Raw genomic sequence first — 14979 nt, 5'->3', positions numbered from 1 at the left:
TTGAAAAAGGTCATTATCAAGAACAGCACTGTCCAATAGAACTTTCAAAGATGATGAGAATGTTCTCTATACGCATTCATCAACTCAATAGCCACTGGCCCATGTGGTTATCAAGCACTTGAAACGTGACTAGTGAGACCATGAAATTGATTTTTAAATTTTACTTTAATAAATTTAAATAGTCACATGTGGCTAGTGACTACTGTGATATACTGGACCATGCAAGTCCAGAGCATTCTTGGTGAATATCTTTGTGTGGGGAAAGGGAAGGGAATGAGAAGAAAAATCCCTGATGGCAGTACCAGATGCGAGGAGGTGAGTGTCCGGGAGAGGACGGATGGCATTCTACGTCTGGATAATTATTCACCTTATGAAGCCATGGGAAGCCAAGTGCATGCAGATTGAGTACCTCCAGTGGTTCATTAGGCTTGTTCTCTTTATAGTTTCATTCTTTGATGATATATTGTAGACTTACTATATGGGGATTACTTAATCACTGCCAATTCTACCACTAAGCAGAGATGTCGTTCTCAGTTAATGGTCTATATGGGTGAATCTCCAACAGCTCTGCCACCTCTGGGTCTTCCACTCATAGGCCTAAGTGGCAACACAGTGGTATCGGTCAGGAAAAAAGCCGATTGAAACTACGTCTATGGTCTCAATTTTTAGCTCAAATTTTCAGGGACATTTCACTCAGTAGGCCCCCTTGATGGGGTCCTCTCCTTTGTCATCTTATAAGACAGCACACTTTTCTTTTCTTGCTTCCTTACTGAATGTTCCCACTTGTCTAGCTTCCCTTCCTGTAGCCTAGTCCTGAATATTGGAGTTTCCCAAGAGTTTTGTCTCCCTTGGTGGACTCATTCACTTCTACAGCACTACGTGCTTCTATGTTTGTAAATCCCAATGTGTGCATGCCTAGAGCCTAGCCCTAACCTGTCCTGAGTACCAGCTCATGTCCAACTACTACTTGACCTTGCTATTTGGTTGTCATAAGAATGTCTCAAACACAGGACATTTAAAACAGAGCTGATTTTCTGCCCTCAACTTCTCCCTTTTGAAGCTGATATGCTTGATAAATAGCACCATTATTCACACTATTTTTCTAGCAAGAAAAATACTGTTCTCTTTCCCTCACCTGTCATATCCAATCCAGCATCGTGGCCCATAGGTACAGGCTCCATAGCCAAAGCACATCTCCATTTACTTCTCTGCATTTCCACTGCCACTACCCTACTTTAAAGCCTCTACCACCTTTCATCTGGAGTAGCCCTGCAGTAGCCCTCCCACTTTCTCTATACTCATTTCCTCCCAACACACCTTTGTCTGTTCCACCAAGTTGCCAAAGTGAATTTGCAAAGTGTAAATTATATCACATCACTCTCTTGCTACCCTTTTGTTATTTCTCATTTCTCTTAGAATAGATTTAACTTCCTTCCTAAGAATAAACCGTTTACTATGTTCTCATTTCTGAATATCTCTCCAACTGTATTATTCCATTTTTTTACTTATGATTTTTCAAACACATTGGGCTTCTTTCACTGCCTATAACATGCCAAGTTCTTTCTTGTCTCAAGGACTTTTCATTAGCTTTTCTAGGCTCTGTTCCTAGAACATTGGCTGTCTGGCTCCTCATCCCTCGAGTGTCATCCCTTGACTACACTAGTTTTCAGTGTTCTCACTGTTGCATATACTAGAACCCTCTTTCAGTCTTCTATAAACCAAGTGTGTTTGTTCATTTATTGTTACTTGTTTTCTTCCCTAATGGATTGCAAGTACCAGGAAAACAAGGCCAATGTGTATTTTATTCACGATTACATTCTAAACTACTAATATAATGCCTGGTACACAACAAATACAAGGGCATATTTTGAATGGATGAGTAAATTATTAGAATTTATAAAGAATATTTTTTGGTTTTTATTAATTTTAAGTAAAAGGAGGTCGGATAAATTGTTAATCAAAGCATTGAAATACCAGCACATTTTGGTGATCATAGGTAGGGGCTAGGTGCTAACTTAATTTTCCAGAAGGATGTGACAAAGGAGCTAATACATGAGAATCAATCTCCCATTTTTGTGCATATAATTTTATATTAAATTAATTTCTGTGAGGAGCCATTGAGTTATTCTTAATGATACCCTGAATCAAAGGCAGAATATCTTCCTCTGCAGTAGACATCAAATGATTCCAATTACGTCAAATTGATGACAGTTCTTACCAACTTAGAGTCAGTAAGAAACACAAGCAGTTGAAAAGTCCAGAGTTCAATGGACCTGTTACTAGAAACTCTCTCTCTCTCTTTATGGTTTTTTTTTTTTTTTTTTTTTTATACTCTGGAATCTCTGCCTTCAAAGATGGACAACATTTTACTTAACTTATTAAGGAGACCTGTACTTTAAGTAGACTTTGATTCTAGTGGAGAAGTCAAGATACCATCTATTTATTAACTATTTATTGAGTGGATAGCTCTTAGGGAACACCGATTCTCTAACTTGGCTCTACTCTACAGAAAATAGAAATAAAACAGCAATTCAAGAACTGCCCGTTGCCTTTAAATGAAAGTCCATTAACCAAATAAGCTGTAAACATGTCTTAGAATCAGTTTAGGGTTGGTTCTCAGTTTGGATTTGTGGGGAAAAAATGAGAAGCATATTTTGATTAAGTCAACCTCAATCTACTACAAGAGTTTTTGCAGATCCACTGTGTCCAAGGCAGTGTGCAGGGCACTCTAGAAACTGCGGTGCTGAATCAGAAGTAATTCCCACTGTCAGGAATTCACAGTCAAGTGATGGATTCATTTGACAAATAAGTACTGTGGAAGACCACAAGTGTTCCACAGAAGGTGAAAAATAAATTCATAAAAAATTCAGAGGAGAGGCAATGAGTTCCACTTAAGGATATCAGGACAATCTTCATGAAGTTGTACTCACTTTTGCTGAGCTTTGAAAATTAAGTAGGACCCGAATATGTAGAGTAGGGGAAAGGCATTCCTGCCTCTGCAGAGGCATGAAGTTGGAAAAGCTGCAAAATGTACAGCGAACAATGAGTATGCCAGTGTGTTTACAGGGAAAAGAGAAGGAATAAGATTGGAAAAGAAGCTTGGGACTCTGTTTTTTAGGAAGCTAGAACATAACAAAGGCTAAAGTAGGTGAAATTTATGTCACAAGCATTAGAGAAACATATAGGACTAGAGATCAAGGCTGTTATGTGAGCAGAGTTGTGCTGTGGCAATCTGTGAGCAAGAATATTGGAGAGAGATGTGATAGACAGGTTTCTCCAAGTTCACGACTGTGATATAAGTGGAAATGTTGGAGGTGGCATCAATAAGACTTGACACCTTTGGATGAAGGGAATAAGGGACATTCAAATGTGACTCAAAATATTTTCAACTGGTTGCCTGAAAGGGTAGCTGTGCTATTAAAAGAAAGGTTGCACCTTTGGAAAGAACATTATATAACTAGTTCTGGAAGTATTAATTGGGAATGCTAATAGCACACAAAATATGGAATCCTGAGAGTGGAGCTGGGGAGAGAACTGGAAGCTGGAGATATAGCCCTGTGGTCATTGTGGTTATCTGATATCCTATAGTTTGATGAATTTTTAAAGGGAGAAATTGTAGTGAGGTAAAAGAAGATGATTAAAGCTAGGAAATGAGAGGACACCAACATTTATCAGGTCAGAAAAAAAAGGCAGAAGAATAAATAGAGACAAAGGAGGAGTTTTCAATGGGGCAAGGAGAGTTTCATGTCATGAAAACCAAGAGAGAAGAGACTTTCCCTGAGAAAGTGCCCATGAATGTCAAATGTACACTTTCAAATGATGCATAGTTTAAAAAGGTAGGAATTTTTAAAAGTCTGCTAAGAGTCTTGTTTTCTAAAATGAAGTACAGAGGCAGTGTGACACATTGGGAAAAGTGTGGGCAATGAAATCAGAGGAACCTACAATCGAGTTCTAGCCCTATGTAGCTGAACTATGTGATTTGAAGCAAAATCACTTAGTCTATCTGAGGCTCAGTTGCCTGAAAGTAAGATGGGGCTAATACCAGACTCAAAGGGCTGTGGTGAGAATAAATTTAATACATCGCCATATGGAGTAGAAGAGACTTGTGGGAAATAGGTTTGTCAATGAAGCTCCTTTGAGTTTGCCTCCCCATTTGCTTTCCATTAACTTCCAGATGATCATGTGTTATGGAAAACCATCGCCAGGATTCATGGGTGGTTACATTAAATTAATCATAACAATGCATTGCAAACCGTTGAGTGCTGGCCACTTGTTTTTTTCTTGTGCAGAGCTGAATTTAGAGGGGAAAAATGGAGCCAGGTTTATGCTTAAAGGTCCTGCCAGAATGAATGGTCAAGGGAAAATGGTGTCAACAGCTTCAGAGAGTCTGATCACTCTGAATGATGATGATATATGTCCCTGGTAGAAGACCAGGGACAACTGTGTACATCGTGCTTGATTTTGTATCCCCTAGTGCTTAGCAAAATGCTCTGTTCATAATAGATACTCAGTAGGTCTTTGCCAGGCAAAGAGCTGATTCAGAGAGACCCTGGTGTAAGGCAGTGCACATATCAGGAAAAGAAACAAAGTATTGAGTAGAAACAAGAAATTAAAATGGAAGTCCATGCAATCTAACGGGGTGTTGGTGGCAAGCAACTAAACTGGTATATATGTTGGTGTATAACTGTCACAAATACAATGTTGCATATATATCAGAAGATAAATATCTCAAAAACCAGAAGCCAATGTCAGGAACTGAAAAAAAAAAAGTGCCAAATGTGAATCCAAGCCTGATGTTTTTAACTTTTATGCAATAATAGAGAGACACCATTACTTACACTTACATCTATTCTTATTAGTAAGTAGAGAGGTACACAGGTAAAGTAATTTAATGCCAAATGCCATTCATAGGGAAGTTAACCTTTTGTTTTTATTGGTAAGCAATAGGAGAGCAATCAATAAATGCTGCCAGCAGTGGTAACGTGACTAGCCTTGCAAATTGGTCGGGATGTCGTGCTGTGCACAATGAAGAGTCGCACTAAGACTCCATACTGATAAAAATGCAAATGAGTAAATACTCTGTATCAAGAAAGGATGCTATAATTCCATTTTAAATTATTTCAAGGTTTCTTTCTCTCACGTCCGTTTCCTATGCTGCATTCCAATTTATTATGTTAAACTAGAACTCTGTTGTGAAGTTCTCTTAAACAATTACATGCCAAATTGACTATGCATAAAGGGAAAAGCGTGTTTGATAGGAAATGAGGTCCTAGGGTTTATACATTACCTTCTTAAAAACTCTGCCTCAGCTGGTTGTTTACCCATCCTCTCTTCTCGCCCCCGCCCTGTGGTTGCTTCTCAGGCCACGGCACATGTTCCTGTGGCCGCTGCGTGTGTGAGAGAGGGTGGTTCGGAAAGCTCTGCCAGCACCCGCGGAAGTGTAACATGACGGAAGAACAAAGCAAGAGCCTGTGTGAATCAGCAGATGGCATATTGTGCTCGGGGAAGGGTGAGTATCTCTGCTGGAGCCTGGACTGGATTCCTGCTCTGACACATGGTTTGCATGACAGCACTAGCAACCATCTTTTCCAGACCAAACTTTGCATGGAAGGAAACCACTATGCTGTCTGCCTGGATCAAACTTGAAGCCTGAAGGTTAGTCGTGTGAAGTTTTGGATCTAAGAAAATGAAATACACGACAGAAGGTTCATGCAAAAAGATCCTTAGCCACTTGTGTGCAAAGTTATTGCTGAATGCAATAGGATTAATAATTTTATAAAGAATAAGGATGACAGAATATACTGGGTGCTGTATACAAAAAAGGCAAAAGGGTCATTGTTGAGCTCACCTCTGAAATAGCACAGCCCACAACTGCAGAACAGTGATCACACGCATCTGAGATGCCAAAGATTTTGACTTTTGGAAATTTGGGGGCTAAATTATACAGATGGATCTGGAGAAGGGGCGAGTTGGAAGTGTGAGAAAGATAGAACAGGAGACTAAATATTTAGTTTCATAAAAAATGAAAGAAAAAGTATATGGGTCCCACAATTCTGGTGCAATTTTCTTTGACCTAAAAATTACCAACTGTTCCAAGCAACATGTGTAGCCTAATATAAAAAAAAATAGATAATAATTAAACAAAGAAAAAAAAAAGAAGCTTACCAAATGGTTATAACCTTCAAGTTGGTTGAATAGAGCCATCAACCCAATCAAACTTTGCCACAGAAACAGATTCAGGGAAAAAGGAAACCTTCCCTCCACACGTGCAGAAAAAAGAAACACTAAGGCAGATTTTTTTCAGAATAAAGAAGACTAATAGATTAAATTTTGGATGTCTTGCTTTTGATGTTTCTGTATAGTGTTCTTTTTCTTTTTATTTTTTGAAAGGTATTTAGTTTCAGTTTTCTTCTAAAAATACATTACAAATTATTTAGGCATAATTTTAAATATATGTACAAATGAGGGAGAAGTATTATGGTCGAAAATGAAAACCTGATAGATCCATAGAAACAGTTAAAAAAGAAAGATTGAAATTAAATCTAACTCTTTTTTTATAATTTCAAAGTATTACAGGGGTACAAGTATTTTTGGTTACAAGGATCGCTTTTGTAACACGCTTGAGTCAGGGTTGTGAAGTGTGCAGTATTCTTGAAGGGACTTTAGAACCTGCTATCATAGTGCATATGGCACTGTTGAGGGGGCTGCTGTCTTCCTTTTGTTAGTGCCTAGGAAGACACTGGGGGCGTAGGCAGCTCTGACCACCTGTCCAGGGGATGACCCACAGGGCACTGGGAGTTAGGGAGCTCCCCAGCTCTCCTCTTCAGCTCGACAGTCTCCGTGCAGAACAGACAGCCCCCTCTTTTCAGACAAATCACAGCTCTGGCTGAAGCTTTGTTTACCCTCAGACATTTCTGCTGGGTCAGGACGAGCACATAAATAACTTTCTGAAGAAGACAGACAGGGCCACTGAATAGTGTTAACAGAGAAGTCTGCCAGTGACACCACCTCCCACGTGAAGGAGGTCTCTGCAGCAGGATGTGCTGAACAGTCCCCTGAACAGTGGCTGTTGCTTTTCCCATCACACAGGGCCAATGCTATCAGGTTGAAAGAGACTTTTTGACATAATTTCAGACAAAAGAGGATGGATGCTGTGACTACCTATGGTGCCAAGAAGAAAGTTGAAAATGGATACAAACATGCTCATTTCAATGGATAACAGTGTCCTTGGTATCCAGGAATTCTGTGTTCCAGAACTTCTGTTTACAGTGCTCAGGCAAGGAGGCCATGCCTTCAACCTAATGCCATTATAGCAGGCAGGTGGCACTTAAGTGAGTTTAAAGCAGTCACTTTGTTTCCTGTTTGTTCTCCCGTCAAATTCAATCTAATTCCAAGCCTTAAACAAATCTTCCACCAGTTCTGTTCTCAGGGGCCTCAGCTCCTTGAAAACACCTGCCTTGAGTTCAAGCTATGTTGGGAGAACAAAAAAGGTGGAAAAAAATGTTAAAAGGAAGAGACCAAGGGAAAGAACTGAAGAGAAAGAGATTAATGAATAAAAGCAGGAAAGGAGGCAGAGATGCAATTAAACTGAAGCAGGAGAGAAGAAGAGAGATGTTATCAGATCAGAAGGGAATGTTCTGTGTATAAACAATAACGAAAACGATTAATTTTTTTTGAATTAAATATTTTTTTCCTGAGCATCCTAACATAGAGCTCTAAAGCTTAGATACGTTTTTACTTGGTTTTCCTAAATAGCATTATCATTGGAACAAAGATGTAAGCTTTTCACAGAAGCTGTACCAAACTGGGGACACCCATTTATATTAAAACACTAGTGTGCTTGTTTATATTTGTTTATTTTAAAAATCAGCCATTGTGTGTGTGTGTGTGTGTGTGTGTGTGTGTGTGTGTGTGTGTGTGTGTGTTTGCCAGGCACATTATCAAATCATTAACACTGTCCATAAGCAGGTCTTCCCGAAGTCACGTCCAATTGCAAGTGCAGGAAAAATACACAAAGCAGTATGCAACAGTATATATAGTCAATAGCAGCCTGCCATCTCCTTAACTGAATTTCATTCAAAAAGAGTTGTTTCATTTCAAGAAATAAACATTCTTATTCACGTTTTTACAGTCTAAGGAAAGATCCTCATTTTTCAGCATCATAAATGTAGAAAATACAAAAAAAAAAAAAAAAATAGGTTGACTAAACATTGGCCCCAAGGCATTTCCTCAAAACAAAATGAAACCAAAAAAATCTATAGTTAATGCCTTTTCAAATTGTTTGCTCCGGGTGATGGAAATATATCCGGAGATCAATGAAGGGTTGAAAGCATATTTGTCTAAACTATTTGTTTATCCATCAATGGGTAGAGAGTTGTAGAGTCTTTAAACGCAAAAGAGAATGTAAAAGCTGCCCAAGGCTGCAGGGGCAGATGTTCATGTTAGCGGCTGGGCATTTGTACTGCTGGCAGCAGCTGGTTGCGGGCTCTTTCTTTTCTTTCCTCCTGTTCTGGAGACATCAGTCCTGGCAGAAAGGGGCCAAAACCATGACCATGGAACTGTGGTCTGTTGTAGCCACAGAGGACAATGGGGATGCAGCAGTTATTCCCGGTTCCTATGGGCAGTAACCCCCACCCCAGAACCACTGGAAAAGTAACCCATGAAATAGACTTAGGGACGTCCACATGGCAGCAGAAAAGAGAAACCTGTTCCAAATAATTTGGGGCCATGTATTTCTTGATAAGTCTCATGGGCTTGTCCAAATCCCATATCATTTTTCTCCAATTTTTCAAGGAAAGCCCTTCACCCTGATGATTGCAAAATATCCAGAATCGTCCTTCTCTGATTACGGGCCAGGACTGAGCAGTGGGCCTGAGCGCACCACTTAATGGCCTGTCCCCACCAAAACAAGGCTGAAACACACCCTTCCCACAAGCTGTGAATAAAGCCGTCACCTCAGGAGACGATGAAGAAATAGCGTTTTATTTCTTTACAAATTTATAGCCAAGACAATAAATCACTCCATAGAAAAATTTAAAACAAGATACATTGTTGTGACTTTCATAACAGATGGAGTAGTTAGTACAATAGTGAAAACCGCCTGCTGGGATGTCAGGTTGCAGCATTTTGTCAGGCTTGATGAATGGAAACCAAAGTCCAAGGTTGGTAGTGGAATGGGGCCACTAACAAGGTGCCTTGCCCTTAGACTCCAGTTGTTTTTGTGAATAACCAAGAGAGATGAGCTTAGTGGCCAGACCTCCATTACGAATACATGATATAACGCATTTGGGTTTGTTGTTGTTCGTTTGGTGACGTATTTATTTGGATCCAAGACTACACAGGAACATTTTTGCCTTGATTACTTCAACCTAGATCCAGGCGATCGCCTCTGATAATCCTACAGACTGCTGTTGTGTGGTCATGACTGGAAACACGCCATTAACTAGCTCCTTAAACCCTGACAGTGATTCTTGTCAGGCCTCGCTTCATCGAAATAAGTCCAAAGTACACCCACTCACCCACCCACCACCCGCCCCTCTAGCACCCCCATCCCATGTCCCCAGAGAAGAGAAAGAGTCAACGTTACACTTCACAAAATCAATCTTAGCCTGGCGTTCTCAGTGCCAATATGTCTGTCCAGGCAGATCTGCAGGAACAAGCAGCTCATGTCCAAAACTACTGCACAGGAAAGTTTTTGCTGTGTGAGACATCACAGATAGGCAGATAGCTAGACAGAAGGTAGATTTAATTACATGGAAGTCTTAACCGTTGTGTACTGCCTGTGTGGTCCAGGGGCAATTCCTTTATCCTTATTGTACCTCCATTCTCATCTTTGAAGGCAAAATTTCATTTCTTTCCCCTTTTTAAGTCCTAAGAATGCTCTGAAGACACATGAGAAAATGTAGCTGATTCCCCAGGGATGGAAGCCTGCCAATAGCAACGAGGGAGATGGGAACATTCTTAAAGGTCCTTCTACTGGGAAAGAAAATGAATGGGCCAGTGGTGTTGTGGTCGTGAACTTACCGCCCCAGAGCTGGCTGCTGCCCTCTGGATGGGCTGGGTCTTAGGGGTGTGTGGATCCCAGCCAGCTGGGTTGAACAATTGCTCACCTCTTGGTAGTCATGCAGCCCATATCTGCCTCACAGAACCTCTCCCTAAGTTGTCCCAGAGAGGGACAATTTGACCCTCGTTACTGATGAAAACAGCCAGAGCGCTCTATACGAAAGGTGCTATGATAGGTCCTAATAACTATTCACACTGCGTTATGAGTAAATGCTATCTACTCCTAGTTTCACAAGCAGTAGAAGAATTTCCTACCTCTAAGATGCACTGAGCTTTGACAAACAGAAAAGAATAACACAGCTGGGAAAATGCTGACCTAGAAAAGCTACTGTTTCATGGCATGTACAAAATCAATCCTCATTTTTCATTCTAACTGTTTCAATGATTAGTAGACTTTTGGAACTGGAACTTATTCATCAAATGCTCTATCCATATATACCATATTAGCTTTGGCTGAGCTTATGAGTTTTAGGAAAATAGTTTACTGTAGCCTGAAGCTTAGCATTCCAGAAGCCAGAGCAGTGATTAGAATAGTTCCAGGGCCAGAGGATAAGGTCAAAGATGAAATGTGAGATCTTTTCATGAATTGTGACACACACAAAAATATATCCTAGGTGTAACATATGAATATTGTGGACATATAAAATAAGTTACATTTGTTGTAGAAATAACTTTTCAGTGTAAGGAAGATACTATTTAGGAACAACTGAAACAGTCTTCAAGTAATCTTCCTCCATTCATGGAAGTATGACACTAAATATGGTTCCTTCTGAGGAAATTGCTCTGATTGTCAATGAAATACTCAATGTTTTCTTGGTTGGCACATATATCACTAATCTACTGTATTTTAAAAAGCAGTTGAGTGGTGGACATTTCCATGCTAGAAATTTGAAAGAAAGTGTTTAAAATTAGGGTAAACACATTTCTAAAACAAGGAAACTGTGTACTTGGGGAGATCAAGAGGGGACCACCATCCCTTGCAGAGTGACCTGGGAGGACCATTTCCCAGGTCCAGAGAAACCACCAGCCTGTCAGTCACTCATCAGGACTGAACGATGGTTATATTTTGCTCAGGAATATGCAAATCAATCAAGACCCTCAGGAAAACAAGTCAAGACTAAATGAAATTATGCTATCACTAAGCAAGAAGTTAAAAATAAATGTAAAAACAATTCTCATGATATAACTAATTCTGCCTACTCTCTTACCCTGAGAAGTGTGGCAAGGAATGGCAAAAGTTTAATTTGGCTATCAGGGATTCTCGCAACTAAACTGCATGTACTAGTTTCCATGATATGAAATATCGTGTAGCGCTTAATGCTATATGATAACACAGATCCCTTCATGGTATCTGTGATAAGTATAACTTCATTTTCCTAATTATTTTAATCACCCAGGTTGTTAACTCATTTTTTAATCACTGTATTTCAAAAAGATGCTAATAATTAATTCCTGCCCCCCATTAGACCCCATATACTTTGAACTAACGAAGTCTGGAACTTTTGTTAAATATGTCAAAATACTTTTTTATATCACATTCTCTTAAGCTGATTTTTGACCTGAAAAATTTAGTGACACCATCTTTTAGTAAAAGGAAATAACATTTGGAAAGAACAGCCAGCCCATGGAAATAGAAGAAAGGGGAACTCCTTTTTATTTGTTTCTTTTTCATTTTAAAGTTGTCTTTCCTGCTCTAGTGGGAACAGTTTTGCCCTGTGAGGGATTTTTAGCCTGTCATTTAGAGATGTTTAGACTGAGAGAAATTTCTTCTCTTTGGGACAGCATTTACCTTATTTTTTTCTACGATTTTACATATACTATTAATAAAATTCTTGCTCAATAACCCAAAATAGTTTTAATAATGAAAGGGGAAGTTTTATTTAATTAGGTAGGAGGATAAAAGAGGGGAAATGGGTGAAGTAGAAGGGAAGGTGGTTGAACCTAGAGCTTCAAAAAGGATGAAGGGCAATTAGCATTATCCTTGGTTACACAGACAATCCTGAGGATGAGTCTGATAAGTCAATAGACATGAATGATCCTGCGTGCATCCTTAGCACTTTAATTAGCCACCCAATATGCAAGTGTGTTCCTACTGCAAGAAAATTATGTAAACAAAAATCCAAAATTATGAGCATAATAATCTAGTTGTTATTTTAATTATGAATGCATCCTCACCTAACAGAATTTACTATTCAATTCCTTTAAAGGACAGGCACTTTAAAAACATGACTCAATTCAGAAAAAAATACCTATTTTTGAATACCTTTTTGGAAGGTCCTTGGAAGGATCAGCTACATTCTGCTCTCATTGACATTTCAACCAGACTGGGCCATGGGACATTTGCTCAAGGCTAATTGCGACTGTCTAGATCCATAATGAAGGCTTTCCTGGATGACCTTTATGAATTACAGCAAGTAAAGCTCCCCTCTGAGTAACCGGCCATTCAATAAACTTTTACCTTTGGAAGATAGGTTATTAGAAGCTATTGTCAGCGTGTCAACGATATTCTATTCTAGATGGAAACCTTTAGTTACACTGTGATGGCCAGTAATACCCTTTGTAATTTCAGGTTCTTGTCATTGTGGAAAGTGCATTTGTTCTGCCGAAGAATGGTATATTTCAGGGGAATTTTGTGACTGTGATGACAGAGACTGCGACAAACATGATGGCCTCATTTGTACAGGTGCAGTATCGACCTACTCTAATTGTTCTGTGCCACAGTTTGCAGTAGGGCCAAATGGCATCCAGGACACAATGCTTTAGGTGGCTGGACATGGTAGCTTTCATATAATCCAGGGTCAGCTGATAATGTGAAGTAACTGTGAAAGGGGAGGTGGGAATTTGGTTGTAAGCACTAGCATTATTCCCAGGCATAGAAGAATAAAAAATAGTGAAGCTAAGTTACAGAATTATTGCGAAACTTCCACAAAGTAATCTGCCCTCCAGACTCACACATTTGAATCTCACATATATTGAAAAGAGCGAAGAATTCTCTTGGCAACCATTTTAGTTTGAACATGGTATAGGGAGTGGAATGTTTTCAAACAGGATCCAGGTACTACTAGTTGATGTGTTGGCTGTTTTCAGGGCAATGGATGTGTGTATGTATGCAGGGGAGAAGTGGGGGCAAGGTATAAAAGAGGCAAGAGCCACCTTATTTACTGAGTCTTAATAATTGGTTTTAAAATACATTTGCTTGACCAAGTTATAGGGGAGATGGAGGCACATATATTTGCTCTCCTCATTCTACCTGAAAGTAAAAGATGAATATTTGTGTGTGTCATTAAGTCAGACAGTTGCTTTCTGTGCATCCCTACTATGCAAAACTGCTTTTCAAGCTAATTAATTGGCCTGCCTCAGATTATGTCAAGGAGCTTTATGTTTCTCTAAGGGAAAACAGAATCATGACAGGGAAACCCCACCGGAGTGATACAGGTTGGTTACTATCCGATTTGTAGATGGTGGCACCAAATAAATGCCAGTAATTGTTGGCAAGATTAGATTTCTCACAGCAGCTTAATAAGATGTAACAATAAGATCACTGCACAATAAGAAAATCTACCAAGGATGGATGAAATGGTTTTATTATGGACACTTAGAGTTTATAACAGCATATTTAAACTTGGTGCATTTCAATCATGATAATGCTTCCCATGTGTATTTTATTGCAGGGAATGGAATATGTAGCTGTGGAAACTGTGAATGCTGGGATGGATGGAATGGAAATGCATGTGAAATCTGGCTTGGCACAGAATATCCTTAACAACCACATGGGAGAGGACTGGATTCTTACTTTTCTAGGCCATTAGAACATATAAATGCAAAGGAAACCATATATAATCACCACTAGGACAGGTTCAACAGACCGTTGTATGTTTTCTATTTCTGAATGCCTGAATGAAATCTGGGTACTCATTACAAATGAGTTAAGCAAATTCTGTTATAAATAACACTAAAAAGACTCTTTCTTCTATAATAAACATTAATGGTTCTCAATGAGGGCAATTTTGCCATCCAAAAGACATTTGGCAACGTTTACAGACAATTTTTATGGTCACACTGGGCGGGCTGGGAGGGTGCGGTACAGGCACCTAACGGGTAGAGGCCAGGGATACGCTGAACATCCCGCTGTGCACAGGACACCCCTGCGACAAAGGACTGTGTGACTCCAAATGTCAATAGTGCTGGAGTTGAGAAACGCTGAATTACACGGTTGTTAGAAATCCACACTCCTACACAAGAAAGACTATATTAGAATCTAAAGAAAAGATACATCTTCACGTAAATCAATGGATGAGATTTTTCCAGAATTCTCTATCACTCAGCATCTCCATGTGGGAATAGTGAAGATAACACACATGAGGTATAATGCCAGGTTGGGGATGGATCCAGGGAAGAGGCTGGTCATTTTTAGCTATAAAGTCATTTGTCTAATCTCACTTTACTTGCAAAAGATTATCTTAAGATAAAGAAAGAAATTATGAAAAATGTACAATTTAACATTTTTAATAAATAGTGACAGAAGTTGTTTATAGTTTGTGTCCATATATATTTACCTACTGATAATTAACAAAAAAAAAATGAATTGCTATTCAGGGATATGCATTTTAGGTTCCTAGAACTAAAGGATCACATTTTTAAGAGTAGGCAGAGGTTACATATACAAGAAATCTGATTTTTGATTAATTAATTTATATCATGGCCTTTTAAAAAGACAAAATCTGATTATATATCTGATGGGCCTGAAATATGCATTCATTTCCCTTAAAAGACTTTCTATCTTCTAAGGATATCTTACGGGAAGAGTGGGGTCATGAAAGAAGTCAAGAAGAGATACTGGGATAAAATGACACCAATCTCAAAAGCTCAGAAAAGGACCAAAAAAATTTAGAAATGGCTTAAACATAAATTTCAAAT

The 14979-nt window shown here is 39.1% G+C and overlaps 1 protein-coding gene across 1 annotated transcript in view; it reads left to right on the top strand.

The window, feature by feature from the left end:
• Nucleotides 1-14596, top strand: part of ITGBL1 (integrin subunit beta like 1) — a 234506-nt gene extending 219910 nt beyond the window's left edge. Inside the window, exons 9-11 of the mRNA XM_045567036.1 lie at nucleotides 5363-5509; nucleotides 12632-12745; nucleotides 13734-14596. Coding sequence (XP_045422992.1) covers nucleotides 5363-5509; nucleotides 12632-12745; nucleotides 13734-13825 — 353 coding nt within the window. The 3' untranslated portion in view covers nucleotides 13826-14596. The remainder of the gene's footprint in view (nucleotides 1-5362; nucleotides 5510-12631; nucleotides 12746-13733) is intronic.
• The last annotated feature ends 383 nt before the right edge of the window (nucleotides 14597-14979 follow it).

Source organism: Lemur catta, chromosome 13 (genome assembly GCF_020740605.2).
Source record: "Lemur catta isolate mLemCat1 chromosome 13, mLemCat1.pri, whole genome shotgun sequence".
Lineage (NCBI taxonomy): Eukaryota > Metazoa > Chordata > Mammalia > Primates > Lemuridae > Lemur > Lemur catta.
The sequence above is the reverse complement of the archived record's forward strand: the minus strand, read 5'-3'. Positions and strand labels throughout refer to the sequence as shown.